General features: G+C 36.7%; 1 protein-coding gene across 2 annotated transcripts in view; it reads left to right on the forward strand.

Annotated features, from left to right (window-relative positions):
- Positions 1–21,232, forward strand: part of LOC150095498 (cytochrome P450 3A8-like) — a 168,972-nt gene that overhangs the window by 20,952 nt on the left and 126,788 nt on the right. For both annotated transcript variants that reach the window (XM_090410031.1, XM_090410030.1), the window contains exons 7-10: positions 3,671–3,816; positions 9,282–9,397; positions 14,878–15,004; positions 16,688–16,848. In XM_090410031.1, the coding sequence (XP_090266157.1) occupies positions 3,671–3,816; positions 9,282–9,397; positions 14,878–15,004; positions 16,688–16,848 (550 nt within the window). The remainder of the gene's footprint in view (positions 1–3,670; positions 3,817–9,281; positions 9,398–14,877; positions 15,005–16,687; positions 16,849–21,232) is intronic.

Consider the following 21,232-nt stretch of genomic DNA (forward strand, 5'->3'; position numbering starts at 1 on the left):
CCAAATATAATGGTTTGCCTGACAAAATTCTTCTCTGATATTCTACAGAGTGGCAGATTACCAACAGAATTTTAAAAAAATCGAAGATAATAGCCATCCTGAAACCTAGAAAGCTCGCTGATAAACCTGAAAGCTAGAGACCTATAGCACTGCTCAGTGTCTCTCTTAAGCTATTAGAAAGACTTATTTACAAGAATTAGTACTATTATTATCGACACTCTCCCTCATGAACAGGCTGGTTTCAGGCCTGGGGCAGCTGTGAAGATCAAGTTTTGGCCCTAACAACTCATATTGAATCTGATTTCGAAAAATGCCTAAAAACTAGGGCAGCCTTTATAGACTTGTTGGCCGCATATGACACCGTATGGAGGAATGGCATACTCTACAAGCTCTTTAAAATACTGAAATGTAAAAAAAAGACCCATCTAATAAACGCTATTCTGTCTAATGCAGGTAGTTATAGATGATGATATGAGCAAGCCACGAACAATGGACTCATACAAGGGTCGGTTCTGGCCCTCTCTCTCTTCTGTTCAATTTTTATATTTCTGACCTTCCAAGAACAACGTCTAGAAAATTCACATATGCTGATGATATATGCATCACATCCCAACACCAGAACTTCTGTATTACAGAGAACATAGTAACTAGTGACCTAGAGGAGGTAAACTACTTCTTTGAGAAGTGGCGTCTTATTCCAAGCACTACCAAGACTGAACCATGCTGTTTCCATTTGAACAATAGCATGGCACGTGATATCTTAAGAGTGCCATAAATGGGAACATACTACGGCACAATTTTAATCCAAAGTATCTGGGCATAATCCTAGACAGAATCCTGTCCTTTAATAGACATCTCTCCAATATTGCAGCCAAACTCAGGACTAGAAATAACATACTGCATAAACTTGCCGGAACAGCCCGAAGAGCGTGTGCTCCTACATTAAGGACATCTGCTCCTGGTCTCGTTTACTCAAATGCTGAACTGTTGATACCGTCCTAAATAGACAATGCGTATCATTTCGGGAAGAATAAAGACTACTCCATCATATTGGATACCAGTTCTGAGCCACATACAACCGCCACAACTACGACGCCAAGACAACCTGATTCGAGAATATAACAAAATTTGCCGGAATCCACTGCTTTCTATATACTCTGATATTAACAGCTTTACATTACACAAACTTAAATCAAGACACCCACCTGTTATAACGGCACAACGACTTGCCACTGAAGGCGAGGATGCAACAACAGCATGACACACGGAATGGACTGCCCAAGCCGCAGTAATCTAGCAGACTGTCTTTAACCCAAACAGCCCTCCATCAGGGACATACCTCAAAAATATGGATCTCCCTAAATATGGTTCGCACCAACCATGGCAGGTGCAGAGCTTCCTTGTTTACTTGGGGGATAAGACAAATCTCATCTTGTGACTGTGGTGAGGATAACCAAACTATACAACATATCACGTTTGCTGTCCTCATAAAGCCTATACGGACCTGAAACTGATTTTATAACAGTTTCTTCAGATGCCGTTGATTGGCAGCCGAACTTAGACATTCAGTTTTAATTTTATGTTTATTTGTATATTTTTATACGTATATGTGACTACAGTGTCACATCACACTATTGTATTCTTTTATACATCTTTTATACTTTTTATTGTCCTGTATGTCCTTTGTGTGTGTGTGTGTGTGTGTGCGGAATATGCATGTATTCTTTTTAGCTGAATGATAAATAAATAAAAACAGTTTTCCTTCTAATACCGTTGTTCCCTAACAGTAACCTTCAATCATGAACTCCTAGTTCTAATAACTGTTGCTTATCTTCTTATCATTCTAAACTTTGCTTTTTGGCTTTTCATCAATTCCAAATGGGACATTAACAAAGTTCTATTTGCCTTTATTAAACTTGTGTTTTAACTTATCAGGACTTAAATGTTCATACATACGCAGATTACATAATTCAATTTCTGTTTTTTTACTTTTTTTTAATGTTTTTTTAGTTTTTTAGTTTTTTACTAAACAACAGATAACGTCAGCAAAATTTAAAAATGCATAAATATTTTTTATGAAAAATTAATATCGAGTCGAGCTTTGCCATAAAAATTGCTCAGTTTTGAACAATGCGCATGAATATTAAAAAAAAAAATTAAACGAACTTACTTTCTTAAATTAAAAAAACCTGAAACCATTTAAACTTGCTCTAAATATGAAGTAAAATTTTGACTCAGTATGCTCAAAAAAGTAAAAAATTATTACCTAAAACAGTCGCTATTTTCTCATTAATTTACACGCAATTATTTGTCCAATAAGTCATAACAGTTAATAAAAGAAAATAAAAAATGTTTTGAATTATAATATCGATTTCTGTTTTATCTGTTATAATTTTATCACAAAATAAAAATCAATTGGTATTTTATGCTTATTTTTCCGATATTATTATTACGTGACACCTCCAGGGAGGGTACCCACTCCACAACTCTCTCCACCAACCTCCACTAACCGCAACTACACCAGCGCCATCTATCACCGATCACCACCGCTATTTCCACAGACAATCACAAACATCCATGTCCACGGCAGTATTCGAAACCCGCAGCCTTTTGGCTGGAGAGCGGATACGCTAACCACTCTGCCAACTAGATCGGCATAACCGTATGAAATCGTAGATGGATGACCCTTTTTTTCGTAATAAGTCACTTTATTCCATTTCCTTCTACTGAACCCAACCACAATTGCAAAAAAGTACGAGAAACGTCCTTCCTAGTGGTCAAGCAGTCATAAGCCATGCATCCGAGTCTACTAATTCATGAACTGTATGAATTGTAAACGTGAATAATCGTTATTTGTGAAGATTTACCGATGCTGTCATGCATCGGTAAATTCAACCAAATCCATGACTCGATTTTTGTTAAAAGATACCCAGTCATTTATCCTTTTGAAGAGCATAACATGCTGTTCTATAACTAAGCGCAACCGCAGGGAAAAATTTTCATTTTCTAGAATCTATCCAAATAGCCCTTAAATGTTGTGCAAAATTTAGGAAGGTAGAATATCCTGTTAATTTTAAGTTATCAAAGTGCTCTGTTCTGCATGATTTACCACAACACGTCCTCTGCCCACTTGCAGCAATTCGCAGATCCTTCACACTTTCAGCGATCAGACATAACACATTGGTCTCCTCTCCTCAGTTGTTTAAGCCGTAATTCAAAAACAACAACAATACTGTTATCACGGTAGTTATGACTGAACTTTTCTCAGTTTGTAAGATACTATGAACTATAATTTCATATCATTTTGCATAACTTAGGACCTTGTAATGTGTAATCCCATTACTCCTAATCGTACCTAAACTGTCCCGGCAGAACGGAGAGTTACATGAGTAGTATACGTATACCCAGTGAATTCTTGACAAACTCGTTTAAAAGAATATGTAATACAAAGAATGCAGAATTAAGTAACTACAGCTCAGCCTACTCTGCGATGCAAATACAGCTTTCTTTGTGCAAAAAATCATTTCTCGTGCCTAACTTTAATCGCATTTACTAACACATCTGCCGCAATTCAGTGTTTCAATCTTCTTATTTTAAAATGTTTTATTAATATATTTACTTTCATGATGTTGAACTTTGTTAACTTCTTACAATCTTTTTTTTTCTTCAGATTATTCGGAGCATTTTCAATGGATGTCATATGCAGCAGTGCCTTCGGAGTAAAGATCGACTCTCACAATGACCCTAAGAACCCAATGGTCACACACGCAAGGCAAACATTCAGTAGAGATACTCCTTCATATTATATAATTTCATGTAAGAATTTATAACCTTTATTTGTGTAATAAGTTTGCCTTAACTTGAGACTAATATCTGCTAAACTAGATCTTTATGTTATTTTGAATTTATGAAAGATTTTAACGAAGGACGTTATTTCTTGTATCATTTATTTGAGAGACCTACAAGGAGTCAGGAAGTAATCGAGGGAGGCAAGACTACTCGCACCAGCTGACATACCAGTTCTTTAATTCATTTATGCTACTTACACATACAGCATTCAACGCATCTTATCCATGCCAATCACGCATTACTTTATGAGAAAAAAATCTAGTCCTCATCATCTTCTTCACAGCATTCATTCTCAGCTTCCAAAGACATCCTCTTGTCCTTTCCCCACCCTCCATAAATTGAAAAATTCTATCAATTGAAATCCTGTATGACCCATTCAAAAGTTTGTAAGTCTCAAACATCTCACACTTCTTTCTTTCTTATGTTTGCTAGTGTGTGCAATCTACATATTCTCAATCTGTCTTCATAATCAGTATTCCACAATCCTAATATCATTCTCTCCTTTGCTCTCTCTCTCTCTCTCTCTCTCTCTCTCTCCACTGTATCAGCATTACCACGTTAACCAGGAGACCAGACCTGCGCAAAATAGTCCAAACGAGGTCTTATCAAGGCCTTGTAAAGAGGTATATCGACTTCCTTATCTTTACATGTCTAGGTTCGTTTTAGCATTGCCATTATTCTATAAGTTGTATTTACAATTTTTGCTATATAACCGTTGAACTTCAACTTTCTTTCTACTAAAATTCTAATATCACCAGCCTCATCAGTTTCTTCAAGTATAATCCCACTAATGTAACATTGGATATCTAATCACACCGAAGAAATGACAGCCATTTTCACATGCCCACAATTCCAGCCTACTCAAATCATTCTGCAAGTAGAGCACATCAGCAGAGCTCCTGATTACCTGACTACGTATCTCTGAATCATTAGCAAACAGCTGTATGTCGAATGTCATTCTTTGTTGAGGTATGTGACATAGGAATATCAGTTATTGTAAGGTAAATTACAGTATACGTATACCCAGGTTGCTATAGAATAATAACACATGATAATTATTCACACTGTTAAAAAAAACTTCTCCCTTTCTTTGGGAAGGGGGGATAGATGTCACTTCTATGCTGGAAAGTGGACTATGATGCAGTCGCCCTGCTCAGCGAGGAATTCATTCCGTGGATTCCAGTCTCGGTGGAAAAGATCTAAGGTGTTGTTCTGCCTGTGGTGGTGATGCTCGTGTAGGATCCGACTCCTCAGGTTTTGTTTGAAGGCTGCAAGGAATTGGTCAGCTGTCTCTCCCTGTGAAGCTGTTGTACTGTCTGGTCTTGCTGTCTGAGATAGAAGCTGTATATTACAGCTTTCGCAGAGATGAAGAGGTAGTTGCAGAATGAATGGTTGTTTGGTCCTGCATGAACGAAATTGAAATACTCCTCTTCTGTGTGAAGACTTACCGCAGGTTAAGGCTGCCGTTTCCAGAGACAAACGGATTAATTGGGATTTAACTGGGCATTCTAAGTAGATATGCCGGACTGTCCTGATGGGTAGCAGAACAGGCAGTTATTTGAGACATCCGGGTTAAATTTTCGTAATATAGTTGGAGTGGGTAATACTACATTGTGCCACATTCTCCACTGAACATCTGCGTCGAGTTTGGTAGCTCTTGTGCAATATGGTAGGTTCCATTGAATAGTGTTTGGTGGGATGATGCAGGATTTTCCAATAAAGCTCTTTGGTTCGACTGTTGTGTTAGAGTGCTGTAGATTTTATTGATGCTGCAGGGTGTAAGTTTCTCCCATGAATTATTAGTTTTTACCAGAAAGATAGGCACCAGATCTTCTGAGTCATGAAGGCTGAGCTCCATTTCCGTTATGCTATCAGGTATAGCAGCTTGAAAAGCAGATTTTAGAGTGTGTATCTGCTCAGCATGATTCCCGTGTTCTAGGTTTTCGAGCGATTTTGGAAAGCGCCAGGTGAGGATCGGAGAAAGAATGTCATCCAAGATCCTCACGCCTCGCCAACTCCATCAGAATTTCAGGAAGGGATGGTTCCTTCACTGTGTGTTGGAGGCTTTAGCTTCTTCCATCTTCGAAGGGCGTCTTTGTAGAAGTTTGTTAGATTCACTGGCACGTGTGCTGTTGTCATTCTTAAGATTGTAGAAAAAGAGAGACCTCTAGTGGCAGGTGAAAATATATTTGGTTGCATTTGTGTGCCATTTCCTGCTGTAGGGTATTAAGAAGAAAGCGAGAACGTTGTTATCCTATTGTCAATGGAGGTCAAGTTTTGTCCTCCTTCTTTGAGAGGGGTACTTAGCTTGGAGCAGGAAAGCCAGTTTGTTCTGTTCCATATGAATCGATAGATGGTTGATTGTATTTTGTTTTTGATAACATGCACTTTTTTGATAGCTGTCAGTCAGCTGTCCTCTTATACATGTCAATAGTACATAATTCAATCCCACATTCTCCAATTTATGCAACAGACTTCCATGATGTATTCTGTCAAAGCCTTAGAAAAATCCAAAGGCGTCATGGTGTAGTCATTTCCATTGTCTAATTCAGTGGCAACATTATTATAGTACTTCAGTAAGTTGCTAGAACATGACTTCCCTTTAATAAACCCATGAAGTTCGTTGCAAAGTAGAGATTCTCTGACAACCCATTTCTGAATGTGAGCCCTAAACAACGTTTTCAAAATCTTCACCACTACCGCTCCTGAGATACTGATTGGTCGATATTTGGATACATCTGTCTTTGCGCTACCCTTGTGCAATGGGATTACCGTGCATTCTTTCAATTGCTGTGGAATTTTCCCTGTTCTGAAACTCAAATTATATACCTGGTCAAAGGAAAAGGCAGTTCGGCTAAATACTCTTTTATCATCCGTGCAGATATTCCATCGGTTCCTATTTCAGAATTCTTATTCAGTTTGTGCAACAGCTGTAGTACTTCCTCCTCATCCACATGAGTTTTCTCATCCAGTGAAGAGGTAGCGGTGAGTTCAATATCGAATAAACTAGGTTGATAGCTTTTAGCAAAACAGGTACTCATTAGCTAAACAATCACTTCTGCATCAGTCACCCGCATATCATCTGCATTCAGTAGAGTTATTCTTTCAAATTCGTTCTTTCTTTTACTTGCAGCATAACGATAGAAATCTTTTGGGTTGTCGTTAGCTTGCAGAGCTTTTTTTTTTTTTTTTCATAATCAGACCGCTTTCCATACAACATTTATAACTCTTTTTGCCTAGTGCTTATAATTATCATAATAGACATCATCCTTATGCAGACTGGATTTCTTCCACATCATCTTTTTCATAAGAATCCCTTGCTTAATTAGATTACACATCCATTTCACTTTTACTTTATTTATTCTGCGAAATCTAGAAACACATTCTGATATTGCATCATTTAAGTATTTTAAACGCCTTCCCACGCACCGTCCATATTCCTTCCCATCCAACAATTGATATCATGGCACAGAACCCAGCATACTCCTTGATTGGTTATAATTTCCTGATTCAGCATTTAATCTTTTCTGAATGAAACATTCATAAACTTAGCCACTTTTTAAGTGGGCACTGCATTATACTGTCACCAACCAGAAGTAGAATAGTTCTGTCTTTAACTCAAATCCTCTCTGACTCTGTAATCAGATCTAACATTCTTTGACCACGAGTTCCTTCTGTCACATGCTGCTCTTGAAGAAGTTGTTTCGCAACAGCTCAATAAATTCAGTTTCATTCTTCTCATGCGATTTCACAGCTACCCATTCAATATTCGGATAATTAAAGGTCCCCATTATGATTACGCTTTATGCACCCATCTTATTTATTTGGCGATGCCTTTCTTCGCCACTAACAACCGATCCACTAGATCTGTAGCAACACCCCACTGGGTATTTAATCTTGTTAGACTCCTAGCAGATGGCTTCGGACTCACTGGCATGTGGAAAACTGTTATTAGTATTGCATTCATAGGTTCAACTCTAACTGGATTTAAGTAATCTAATAGCATATGCACAAGCCCACTCCTCTTCTATCCTGTCTATCTTCCTAAAAATACTGTACCTTTTACACTCAATACCAGTTAGTACGTCTGCTTTTGATAGCCAAATCTCAATAATGCCTCCGATATGAAGTTCCAATATATTAACAAAGGCAACAAACTCTACTACTTTGTTTCTGATACTCCTAGCATTCGTGTACAGACATAATATACTACCTGCATGCTCTTTTCCATACACTTGTCTGTGGTCTGCATGACACAATTCGATAACTTGCAGATCTCAGTTCTTATCTAGTTCTTTACTTATGCATACATCGTTACACATGCTTGATAGGTCGGAACCTGAGGAACACCGAATAATTCTCTCTCCATAATCATTTTCATAATGATAACCATTCCCATCATTAACACAGTTATCTGATATTGTCGCTCTTACACACAGATTCACACGATTCATCCCATTAGAATTCAGTTTTCTTGACTCTCTGTGTTAAGCCTCATATGAAATAATAATTTTTCGAGACTCGTAATGCCAAACGCATTCCAGTGTAGGAAAGATTAGATTGATATACCAATCTAATCTTCCCTCAAATTCGCTCATTATATCCAAAAACTCTCATGAATTCCCTTTACACGTCCTATGCATCGAATCGTCTGCCATCATAGCCCCTTCTTAGTAATCTTTGTAATCCTCTTCGTATCTATATATACATAATCTTCGTAATTATTATTGATTTAATTACTGATTATTAGTAATAATTAATTTAAGATTGTCATTGGTCAAACATTAATTAAAATCGTGACATCAGAAACTTTTAAATGAAAATATAACAAAATTCATTGCATTTACAGCAAAATAAGCAAATAATGTTTGCCTTGTAACATAAAAAGTTTCGGAATTGCAGAACTTAGAAAATCATCATCACGAGTTCTTTCAATTTTGCATTATTTAAAAGGTACAGAAATCTCAACAGTCAGTTTATTTGCCAATTAATAATGGAATGCTTTTGTGTATTATGTACGGTTTATACTTTATTATATTACACGCTCGGCACTTCTGAAATGTCCAAACCTTCAAAGGCAAACAACGTTCCATTAAGTGGTTTCTGATGCCAAGATGAAGCTGTCTGAAATTTTTTTCTTCCTTCTGATCAGTCGACCGCATTTATGAAAAATACTTAGTAAAACATGAGTAACCTATGTTTAGGTTTTGGTCTAGTTTCTGGTGAGGGTTAACAATTTATAAAGCAATTTTATTTTAAAACAAAATTAAATTAAAATGGTTTAGAAATATGAAATTAGGTTAAATATGATAAATTTTAAGATATTTTATTTATTGAATTTTGTTTGCTGAAATCATATTGAAATTTCCAGAGTGCAGGATGAGTAATTACCAACAATCCCGATTAATCCCAAAATTTATTTCGTCCTTTAGTTCTGTTCCCTTGGATTGCAAAACTATTTGGCCTGACTTTCTTTGAAGAGAAAATAATTAATTTCTTTCGGGACATTGTCTTACAAGTCATTGATAAGAGGAAACAACAAATGAAGGTAATGATCCCAACCAATTTATTCTGTGCACAAAATTTAAGATTTAAGAGTCCTAATTCAATTCACATTTGGCAATAAATAATCAAAATCCGATTCTATTTAGTAGTTATATCTGAAAGTTACTTGAAAGTAATTTTCTTCTAAAAATCTTGTAAACGTTGCTAATTCTCGACGAACTCCTGACATGGACTTACCTAATGTAATATCATAGTTTCATATGATCACAGTATAATACCACACTTTCGGTTGTTCCTTAGCTTTTCACATAATTCACGGTTACGTTTGTCAAAGATTGCTTTCATTGTTCTTCTGAAAAGAAACCGAAGTTGAACCTGTTTGTTCTTCTGGATTAAAATCACTAAAAGGTTAAAATCTTTTAAAAATGATGACAATTAAATAGTCTGTGAACAATAATAAAAATAACAAACGAGCAGAAAATAGTGCAAGAAGTTGCAACTATCAGCAAAAATCTTAAAGGTTCAGTAAGCTAGAAGAAGATATTAGGTGTAATACTTGAAGTGAGTTAAATATGATTCATGTGAATCTTACATAAATCAACTTTAACTTGAAGTATTGACTGAAAAGAGAAGACAGACAAACATGTAAGTGGCAGATATAAAGGACTACTTAATAGGATTAACTGAATATCATATCATTTATAAATGGGAATCGGTGAATATCTATATTCTACACCTTTCACCATCGAAGGCCTGAGTGTCTTCTAAGTTATACGAGAGATAAGTGGTCTCACATGCCATAATGTATGGGTATATATTTGTATAACACATCGTATGCACTATAGTCGTTTCAACTGAGTCAGGAAATATTAAATACTGAGTTTCTTACGGAATAAATGATCTACTTGCCTGAATCGAAGAACTAACCTTTGAAGTCTGGTAAAAAGCCTAGCAGACATTATTTTAGTCGATGACTAAAATCGAACCTCGGAAGCTACCAAGAGGTTACGCCTACTTTTTGTTTTGCATTTTCACTAAATTTATAATACGCACTGTAGGGTCGAGGATGTTTTCTTGATTATTGTCTTTGAATACCACTTTTACATTTAATTTGCTATCCACTGAAAATGATACGTGAGCGGTTGGATAAAGCTATTGTTTGAATTTTGTTTCTTAAAAATTGTAATTATTTATTAAAATTTAATATTCTTTTTTTTATCCTTCAAGTTTAGAGAAGTCCTTGCGCATTAATCCACAGTGTGGTTTCAGCTCATTTCAAATTGTTTCAGTTCAGCATTTTTCGTTCTCATTTCCTTCGTTTCTCGAGACAGGCCAGTATGACCGAGAGACGCATCTTCTCCTTTGCTAGAATAAGTAAAACATGGTTGAATGAAGATGATACCGTAACGGGAATAGAAATAGAAGGACACAGTATTTTTCGTGAGGATAGAAAGGGCAGGAAGAGAGTGGGGGAGTGCTGATAACTGGGGAATTAAGTCCACATAAGGTTGACATGAGATAAGGAAATGGTGGCAATGGTTATGGAGCAGTGTGATGCAATGTGGAGGTTGAGAAGAAGACATATTTAGTTGGATGTTGCTATAGGCCTGGGAATGTGGAAGATGGTGATGAAGAAATGTATAAACAACTTGGATTAGTGAACAAAGGAAGGGAAATTATTATGGGTGATTTTAACTATGGCGGTATAGATTGGAATGAAGAGGATAGCATTTGGGAATAAGGAAAGTGAATTTCTCGAGTTCTTGAGAGACAATTATCTCAGGCAGCATGTAAAGAAAGGCACGCGAGGATCAAGAGTTCTAGATCTCATCATTTCATCAGAGGATGTAATTGTTAGAGAGGTTTCATATTTTCCTCCAGTTGGTGAAAGTAATCATGAAGTGATCACCTGTGTTGTGGCTAGTCATGTAGGCTTTTGCGAGTAAAGGATATATGTGGAATTATAAGACTGGCGATTATGACAAGCTTAGGAGACAACGTAGAGCTATAACATGGAACGAGGAGTTGAGCGGTAAGGAAATAAATGCTGCATGGGAACTTACAAAGAAATACATAATAGCATCAATGTACGAATGTATCCCAAAGGTCAAAAGGTTGAATAAGGTTGGTGTAAAATCGATGAATGTGGAGCTTAAGCATGAAATCTGGAAAAAGAAAGGCCTTTGGAGGAAGTACAAGATGAATAATGGTAATCAGTCACATGAAGAATATAAAGAGCAAACCAGAAGAGTGACTCAGTTAGTAAGGAAAACAAAAGTAGAGTATGAGCAGAAATTGGCAAATCAAGCTAAGAAAAACCCTGTAGAGTTTTATAGATATGTGGCAAGTAGAAGAAAGAATGATCATGGAAAGATAAAGTTAAGGAATGAAAGTGGTAGAATGGTAACTGCTGCAGAAGATATTGTTGAGGTATTCAGTGATCAATTTATAAGTGTGTTTCATCCTGATAAGGGTGGAATTATGAGGAACTTAAGTGTAGAGGACATAGGAGAGGATAGCTTAATTGTGTGTGAGCAGGAGGTATTTGAGGAAATAAATAACCTTGATGTTAATAAGGCGATAGGATTTGATGAAATATCAGCACGCATCTTAAGAGAATGTTCCAGGGAACTGACAGTAGCATTAGCATGCCTGTTTAACAAGAGTGTTGCAACAGCACAGGTTCCAAGGGAGTAGAAGGAGGGTAAAATTGTTCAACTTCATAAAGCTGGTGATAAGGCTGTAGCTTCAAATTATAGACCGATCTGTATATCTGGAGTTGTGGTGAAGGTCCTGGAGAGATTGGTGAGAAGTAGGATACAGAAATGGGTTGATAACAACAGTATTCTCTGTGGTTATCAGCATACGTTTGTTAAGGGGAGATCATGTTTCACTAACTTACTTATGTACTATAACAAGCTGACAAATACCTTGGACAGAGGAGATGCTATACAGTGGTGTACTTGGATTTTGCAAAGGCTTTTGATAGACTGCCACATGACAAGCTCTTAATTAAATTGAAAGAGATGGGATTGCATAACAGACTTCTGTGTTGGATAAGTGAGTGGTTATCAGATAGGTATGAGAAAGTTGTATATGGGGGTGCAGTATCTCGAAAGAGAAAGGTCACCAGTGGTGTGCCACAGGGGTCAGTTTTGGGGGCCATTGTTGTTCAATTTGTATGTTAATGATATTGGGTTGGGTTTAACTAGTGATATCCAGCTGTTTGCAGATGATGAAAAACTGGGGAGGGCAATGCACCATCAGGCTGATGTTAATGTCTCACAAGAGGACTTGAATAGATTGCATGAATGGGCTACATTGAACTGGAATTATGAGTTCAATGTTGCTAAGTGTAAGGTTTTGAGATTTGTTAAGCAACGATGGGATGCCAAGTATACATTTGGTCGGAAACTTTAACAGAAGTAGGGTAGATGAGAGATCTAGGTGTTATGGTGGACAAGGACCTGAAATTCAGGGGCCACATTGCACAAGTTGTGAAGACATCACATCGAATAATGGCAATTATGCGGAGAACCCTGACATTCAAAAATACAGAGGTTATGATTCCATTGTATAATTCCTTGATCATGCCTCATATGGATTATTGTGCACAGATTTGGTCGCCGGGTTTTCATGGTGATGAGGATATGTTGGAAAAGGGTACAGAGAAGATTCACAAAGGTAGTCAGTGGTCTTTGGAATGTGGAGTACGAAGACAGATTGAGGGAATGTAAGTTGCAGAGCCTCGCGAATAGGAGGAAGGGGGGGGGATATGACTGAGACTTATAAACTGGTCAGGGGTTGTTATCAGGTAGATATGGAAGAGATTTTTCATAGAAGTAGAACAAGAGGCCATTGCTGGAAACTGTATAAGGAGAGTGTGAGCAAAGGAGTGAGAAGCAGGTTCTTTGCATGGAGGGTTGTTGGTGAGTGGAATGCATTGCCTGAGTGTGTTGTGAATGTGGACACATTGAATCAGTTTAAGACGAAGTTGGATAAGCATTGTATGCAATAGTGAGTACCTCCCACGATGAGTCTCTGACTCCATGGAGGTCGGGTGTTGATAATGACAATAATAATAATAATCATTTTTTAATATAATAATATATATTTTTAATAATAATCATAATTTATTACATTTGATACATACATTACATAGTTTTGATTACGTATTATACAACATTACATACATTTGTTTACATTTGATACATTCATATATTCTGATAATAATTTTTTTTCGCAATAATAATTATAATAATTATTGGCGTATGATACATACATTACATACTTATCATTACATATGATACAACATTACATACATTTGTTTACACGTGATACGTACATTTCATGTATTTGATTACATATGATACATTTATTATTATTTTTTAATTAATTAATTTTATTTATTTATTTATTTTTTTATCTTGGATGAGATGAGATGTATTTTCTCAGCTTTCATCCTGGAAACTTATTTGTGAGCTCATCTGAGGATGACACTAGTGTTATTATTTATTGGTTTATTTGCTGTGTTGGGAAGGTATGAAATCAAATCTATGTTTGATTGGCTTGATTTCCGCTGCAGCCGTTATTGAGAAATTCTCACGGGCACGCACACACTCACACATATGATAACTTGGAATGTCTTGGTGGGTCGGTGAACTGGAAGCCTGAGCGAATATATTGTGTTTCATTAAGTTTGTATGGTATTTTGGGTGCGTGTTTCTTGTTCATAGTATGTCCTTAGAGCTCTTTTTAGGCTATTGTAGTTTGTAAGATTTCTGTATTCAAAAGATAATTTGTTTATTATGTCTGGGATGGAGAAGTTTCGCGTGGACTTTCCGCAGTGATTATTGTATTTATATGTGATATAATTAATAATAATAATAATAATAATATATTCTGGTACATTTGCACTGGTGAACTGCTTAAATCATCGAGGTCTCTGTTTTGCTATTGTTGTTGTTAAATCTGCAATTCACATATGAATATCTAGCATAGTGATTGATCTCCTAAATATATTATTTATCAAGACTAGGTTTCATGAACATTTGCAGGTGCTATGATTAATGTTCGTTTCCGGATCAAAAAAAGTGCGCATGGTATGCCAGTCTAACACATTAAAAGTTTTAAATCCACTGTACATTTTGTTCTCTGGTAGGCTAATGATTAGATATCGGAAAATATTTCTTGGTTTAGAAGCTAAACATAGAATTCTTTCGAGACCCTTCAAGACTCCACTAAGCAGATTAGTGGTCTCTCACCAACATGATTACATCTATCATCTAAAGACATTAATAACTTACTAATTTAAATAACAATAGTTCGTTTTACAAAACGTACACTTGGTATCTAAATTGAGCATATTGTATTAAAATTGTTCTGAATTACAGCAAGCAACCATAATCTATTATGAAATAAAGTAAAATTATTTCTGCATTAAAGACGGTTAAGTTAAGATAAAACTAAACTAAGACGATTCATTTTATGCTCAAAACTGCATAACAATAATTCCTTTTTCAGCCTCAAAATGATTTCCTTCAAATGATGATGGAAGCAGCCAAGGAAACACAGATCGAAGAAGTCGAGAAAACAGAATCCGAAGCAGACAAATATAAGCAAAAGTTTCGTTATGATCCTAAATACAAAGGTAGAATTTTTTTTCTACTATTTGAAAACGTTTTACTAGTACTCTTTGAAAGTCTAAAAATTAATGTTTTTTCAGTAGGTCTATAGTAAGTACATTGATCATAATGAATCTCTTAGGTTGGAAACATCCGGGTTATAATCCGCTCGACAGATAGGGATATTTATAAGGAAATTTCAACTAAGGGTCATTTCTTCGTTCTCATATCAATACGGCAAGTGTTTGTTCTACAAAAGAGACAAGAGTTTAAGCACATTGGTAGCTGTGTCAAAGAGTGGCAGATTATGTAAATAGGATTATAACTGCTGCCTGATTCATTACCTGAATTAATTCATATAATTCATTACCTGAATTATGTTTAGAAACCAATTTACTAGGTGTTAACAGTTCGTTTGGCTTAATGTTCCATTCCATCCCAGTAAATTGTAATATAATATTTTAATCATTTAAATAAATAAAAATCGCCTCTTTCAGTAAAGCTACAACCAAAAGTCAGAAGTGATGACTGATGCCAATGACTGAAGAAAAAAAAACACACAGTACACATTGAAACTCTTTCAAGATCACAGCTGAAAAAAACAATAAAAGTAAACATGATAAATGATTAACAGCAGTGGCAGAGCCTACTCTCTTCGTTTAATGAAACTTTTAGCATATTTTCTAAACTGAAAAAAGGTGATCATATCACTCATATTTCTTCTCCAGAACACGAATTTTAATCTGCATTCAGTCAAACAATATTATTACTTGATAAAAGAAATCAGATATAGACCACATTTAAATTTGTATTGATAAATAAGTGAAAATTCAGCATTTTTTCCTTCAGAAAATTCCTACAGATCAATGGATTTTTAACTTGTTCCGCACTTCCAAATTCTGTCTTAGCCAGTTATTGAAATTATTAATTTGGAAATGATATACAGTTTGTAATCTCACTGTCTGTCATTATATTCCAATGAAAGGCCTACGCAGCAGCGTGTATGTGTAGATCTTTTTTTTTTTTTTTTTTTTTTTTTTTTTTTTTTTTTTTGGCTGTTCTTTTATCCATATAAGCATATTCTCCTCCAGACAGAGTGATGTGAATGAGGAACGGATCGCTCTTCCTATTTTTCCTACTAATGCATGTCAGAGACAGTGGTCTTGTTCTTAACCAACATTCCAACTCGTCACAAAATTATTCTGTTCGAATGAAATCATCGCGATTTCATTGTTTGCATTTGTTACTTTTAATTATTATATTTTTTTATAAACACAAATTTTCTCCTGACACAAGTTATATATGCCTAATTGACAATAGAAGGACTGGTATTATGTTGCAGTTAGATGGTCCGATTGTATATTTGATATGCATCTCTGACAGCGTTTCTCTCTCTCTCTTTCAAGGGTGAAATCAATATCGCTTGCACATCTTTTACTAGGATAATTCCTTAGTAAGAGTGCAATAATTATAGTTATCAAATACATTATACATTTTCGTCTTTGATTATTTATTTTATTATTATCAATTTCCTTTTATTGTGTTCTTTTTTGAAGGGGACATAAATTATAAATAAGTCAGTTCCGGATTACTTTTTAATTCAGTTTAAACAGCGTGGTGGAATATAATATGTTTTTAAATTTTTAATTAAAACATACATGAAGCAAAGCAAAATCAACTATTGACTAAGGTTAGTGTTCAACTTACAGAACTTTCTCGCGAAGAGTTGGTGGCCCAATGCTTTATGTTCTTCATTGCTGGATACGATACCGTCTCTTCTACGCTGTCTTTTGCTGCACACAACTTGGCTTTAAATCCAGACTGTCAGGAAAGGCTTATAGAGGAAGTGGATAGGATTTTCGACGAATACGTATGTATCTCCTCCTCCTGTCTCTTTCTCTTAAGAACAGTTAGATTTCAAAGATAATCATTTAGCAAATGAAAGTTAATTGACTTTCGCAAGCCATAAAGGCGAAATAGTTTCTTTTTGGCGAGATAACCGCTTGCACCGGTCATGGCAGTTGCTCCACTACACCACAGAAAGTGTCTTGAGGAATTTTAACCTAATTAGATAGGAAAACGTCTGAACAGGAAACTGTAGCAATAGTGCGTCGACGGCAGGTGCTGTCACATGATGCCACAAATATTTGAAGAGATTCAGATCAGGAGAATTAAGTGGCGGGGCACAAAGAAGCTTGAAAATACTCTTCGAAAACCATGCTTTCACAATGCACAGTGCATCACAACATTGCCGTGTAACATGGGCATTATCTTTCTGGAAGAATCCAAATCCATGTGCCATACCATTATTATGTAGGGAAATACATGCTCCGAAATAATCTCCAGTTAAAAGTTAGCAGTTAAAGTATGTTCAATGGGGACTAGATGACCTGGTGAGGTCAATGAGAGCAATCCCCATATGATGCTATCGACACCAATAGCATCGGGCTGCCTGTCTGCTTCATCGGAAACAAATTGCGGGAGTCATGATGTTTTGGCTCATGTGTGTGTGTGTGTGTGTGTGTGTGTGTGTGTGTGTGTGTGTGTGTGTGTGTGTGTGTGTGTGTGTTGCTTGGAAAGAAGTCAACAGACACCTTCATGGGCGAGGTGCGTCATGTCATGTAACGAGTCACGTGTTTGTAGGCGGTGTAAATTGTGGAAATATGATGCTCCCCGGTTAGCGCAACTGTGTCCGGGGTGAAATTGCTGCGAGAAGAGAACTGACATAGCTTGAAAGATGCGTTGTGATAGGATCCCATGTTGCAGGCTCATCTGTTTGGCAAATTGTTGAAAAATTCGGTCATTACAGGTTAACAATGAGTAATACCATACCGAGATCGAAACACAGAGAGTCAACTGCAAGTGCTACTCACAGTGGATGGCTCAATATGTTCACCAAACGTGACCTTATGGCGCTACGAAGGATGATATGTATTGAAGCGTTGAATGCGGAGTTTCGGGAATCGATTGGAACAAGAATCTGCACAAAAACATTCAGAACCGACGTTCACAACAGGGGTTTCCATATGCAATATGCTAACCCCACATTACCCAAACCAGCATGCAGCGTCGTATTCAGGGCAAAGAGAGTGTCATGCTATACACTCTTCCAAGCAGATCGATCGGTGTGGTTGTGGCTGGATTATCCCAGTATGAAATTAGGAGGTGGTGATGTGAGGATATGGTCCTATGTTTACTGGGTTGGCCTCGCAGCTCTCTTTGTGGTGGTGGCAAGAACATTGAAATTCGAGAGGTATCTTAACATTCAGGACAATGCAATGCTTCCTATTTTGTGGCGTTTCTGCAGAACTGATCATCTCTTTCAGCAAGACAATGCACACAGTGTGATAAGACATCTGCTGTAACACCGTGTTTTATGGACATGAACGTCACCACACTTGACTGGTCTCCACAAAGCCGTGATCGTAACTTTACTGAACATTCATGAGACGAACTGGAGCGTTCGGTGAGGTCATGGGATATCCATCTCCTTTAGCCCCCAATTACAGCATATATGCGGTTTGACATAGATTCCACATGGTGTTGGATCGCATCCATGTGAATACCAAGCATTCACCTAGACTTTGTGTTGGCCAGCGAAGATGGTGGAAGTATCTTTCATGCTCGGTGAATCGCTGCCGAGCCATTCTTAAGCGATGTACAGCAGTATTGACGTCCATGAAACAACTGTCACCTGCTGGATAAAAAGTCAACATTGCAGTATGAACTTGATCGCCAACAATGTTCGGATATTCTTTGTTGGATATCGGACCTTCCAGCAATATCAGGGAATCCGTTTCATACCAACAGAACATGCCCCACACCATGACATCGCTTCCAGAAATTTGAGTTGTGTTTACAAAGCAAGACTGAGTTCATTGCTTTTTTGTGGCTGTGCCCAAACTCACTGGCTATTGTCGGTGTAGAACAAGGTATATACCGTGACTCATCGAACCGTACAACTTCTAGTGTGCAGTCGCGGTGTTCATAACACCAGTGTAAACAAACGTTTCGGTTTCTCGCAGAAATAAGGGATTTCCATGAAGCCATGCTACTATCAATACCGATCCTCTTCAGTTCTCCAAGCATAGTTCAGTGAGATGTGGGTCGGAAACATCCTTCATTAAATGCCTCGGTCAACTGATACACACAGGAAGTTCTGTTTGACCTTACAAGCCTTTTCAGACGATGGCAATTTCATTCCAGACAGAATGTCTTAGGACCACATTTAGTTTCACCTCTTAGACAAGTAATGTGGGTTATTTTTCCACTGATTAAATATCTCAATGATTAAATATCCCGTGATATCTCACCTTTTCAGAAACCAGTCAGCTCTGCTATTTTTATAATCGTGGCTGCAGCCTCAATAAGCTCGTTGTCGAACTCCAAGAGAGCCTTTGTTTTTTCCATTGTGATCAACACTGTTGAGTGACCGGGTATGTGTATCTATGAACAGAAACTTCCAAACATGACAGAGCAATACCTTCTCTAACACCTGTACTTGTGTGGCCCAGGATTATTGACTTTCCTTTTTTCTTTTTTTTTGATACACGAAAATTTGTTCAACTAAGTACCCGTATGCGACACTCTACATCACAGAATTACTCATTTCCAGAGAAAACTTAGGTTATCTTCACTGGTTAGTTACTGAAATCTGATAACGCCATTGGTACAAAGTAGAATGGAAGAATGTGAAGTCTGAGTCATTTCATATTTGTATCATTGATGGATTACTCAAAGCATTGTGTTTATTGAAGTAATATCAGACAATCTAAATTTAATATCATGATTTGTTGTTAGAACAACAACATTAGAAACTGTTTATAAAAATGTTAAATATGATTCCGATAAACAAGATCAGACATTACATGCAACTTAAGAAGCTTCAGAATATTGACCTTCTTAAGGAATTAATGTGTAAACATTTTCCAGTTTCAGTTACAAACAAAAATAATGTGGTAATACTGTTTCGCATGCAACAAAGCAGCAAAGGGAAAAAAAAAACTCTCATCAGGGCTCGACAAAAATGCCCACCTGCTCGCCCATGGCGACCTGCAGAATGAAGAAAATATATTTTTATTTAATAAAAATAAAAAATAAAATAACTTCTCCAATCACTGTACAGCACTACTAATCATATTGTGGCACTTCTATTGACTTGTTGGGACAGGTCATTAAAATACGGGGTGATCTTGGGCGAGTAAATTTTTGAGTAGCGAGTAGGGTTTTTGCATAATTTGTCGACCCTTGCTCATCAGAATTATTCATTTTTCCTTACGCGTATGCATATAGTGTACTTACTGCATAGCTTTAGAAATCATACTTTTCTGAATAGATCTCTAATAGTTATTCTATTAATCTGCTATGTCTGTTAATAACGTTCACTGTACTATAGTTGGCTTGTGGGATGAAACAACCACCAGAAGGGGATGAGAAACCATCTGCCTACATACCAGACTGGTCCTTATAATCGTATGACAAATCCAATAAAAGCTTTTTGAGTTATGGACTAGATTCAAATCCAGGTCTTTCCAGCCAGAGGATTTTGCTCAGATGTATGGATTATAAACATCCGACTAAGTAATTCAGGCAAGAACGAAAGCAAATGTATAATAAAAGGAAGTAAAAAAAAAACAATTAAGCATTTAATTTAACCAACTTACAGTGAACACTTTAAATCAAAATACATTTAAACTCTTGAAATAATAATGAGATGGCTCTTTCAGTAGTTCATCATTTCTCATATTTCCTCATGACATATTATAAAAATACTCGATGTATTTTTCGCATTGGCATGTTTTTTTTCATAGGACGTCTTCTCCATGAGCCTCAAATAACAGTTTGAGGTTTTCTTCAAACTCACATGTAAATTAATATGAACTCCAACGTGATAAAGTGTGGCTTGCAAGACGACTGGGTATGCATTTACTCTGATGTTCAACTGGGCTAGCTATGGGGATGCATACATTCAGCTACCTTACTCTAGAGACCAAACAAGTGTCCCTTTTTTTAATATACCCCAGTCTTTAATAAGCAGGGTAGCGGTTTAATACTGAGCGATGAAATGCATCTACCACCTAAACACATTCATAAACATCCACGCCTCCACTAAGAGTTGAACCTACAACTTGTTGTTTGGAGAGCAGATGCACTACTCATTTAACCAATCAGACAGAGAAACATACTGTGACCATGTCGGCAAGTTAATAGTCATACTTCGAATTTTGTTATATAAACGTGCATAAATCAGTTAC

Source organism: Typopeltis vanoorti, chromosome 20 (assembly GCF_054136105.1).
Source record: "Typopeltis vanoorti isolate ZY-2024b chromosome 20, IOZ_Tvanoo_1.0, whole genome shotgun sequence".
NCBI lineage: Eukaryota > Metazoa > Arthropoda > Arachnida > Uropygi > Thelyphonidae > Typopeltis > Typopeltis vanoorti.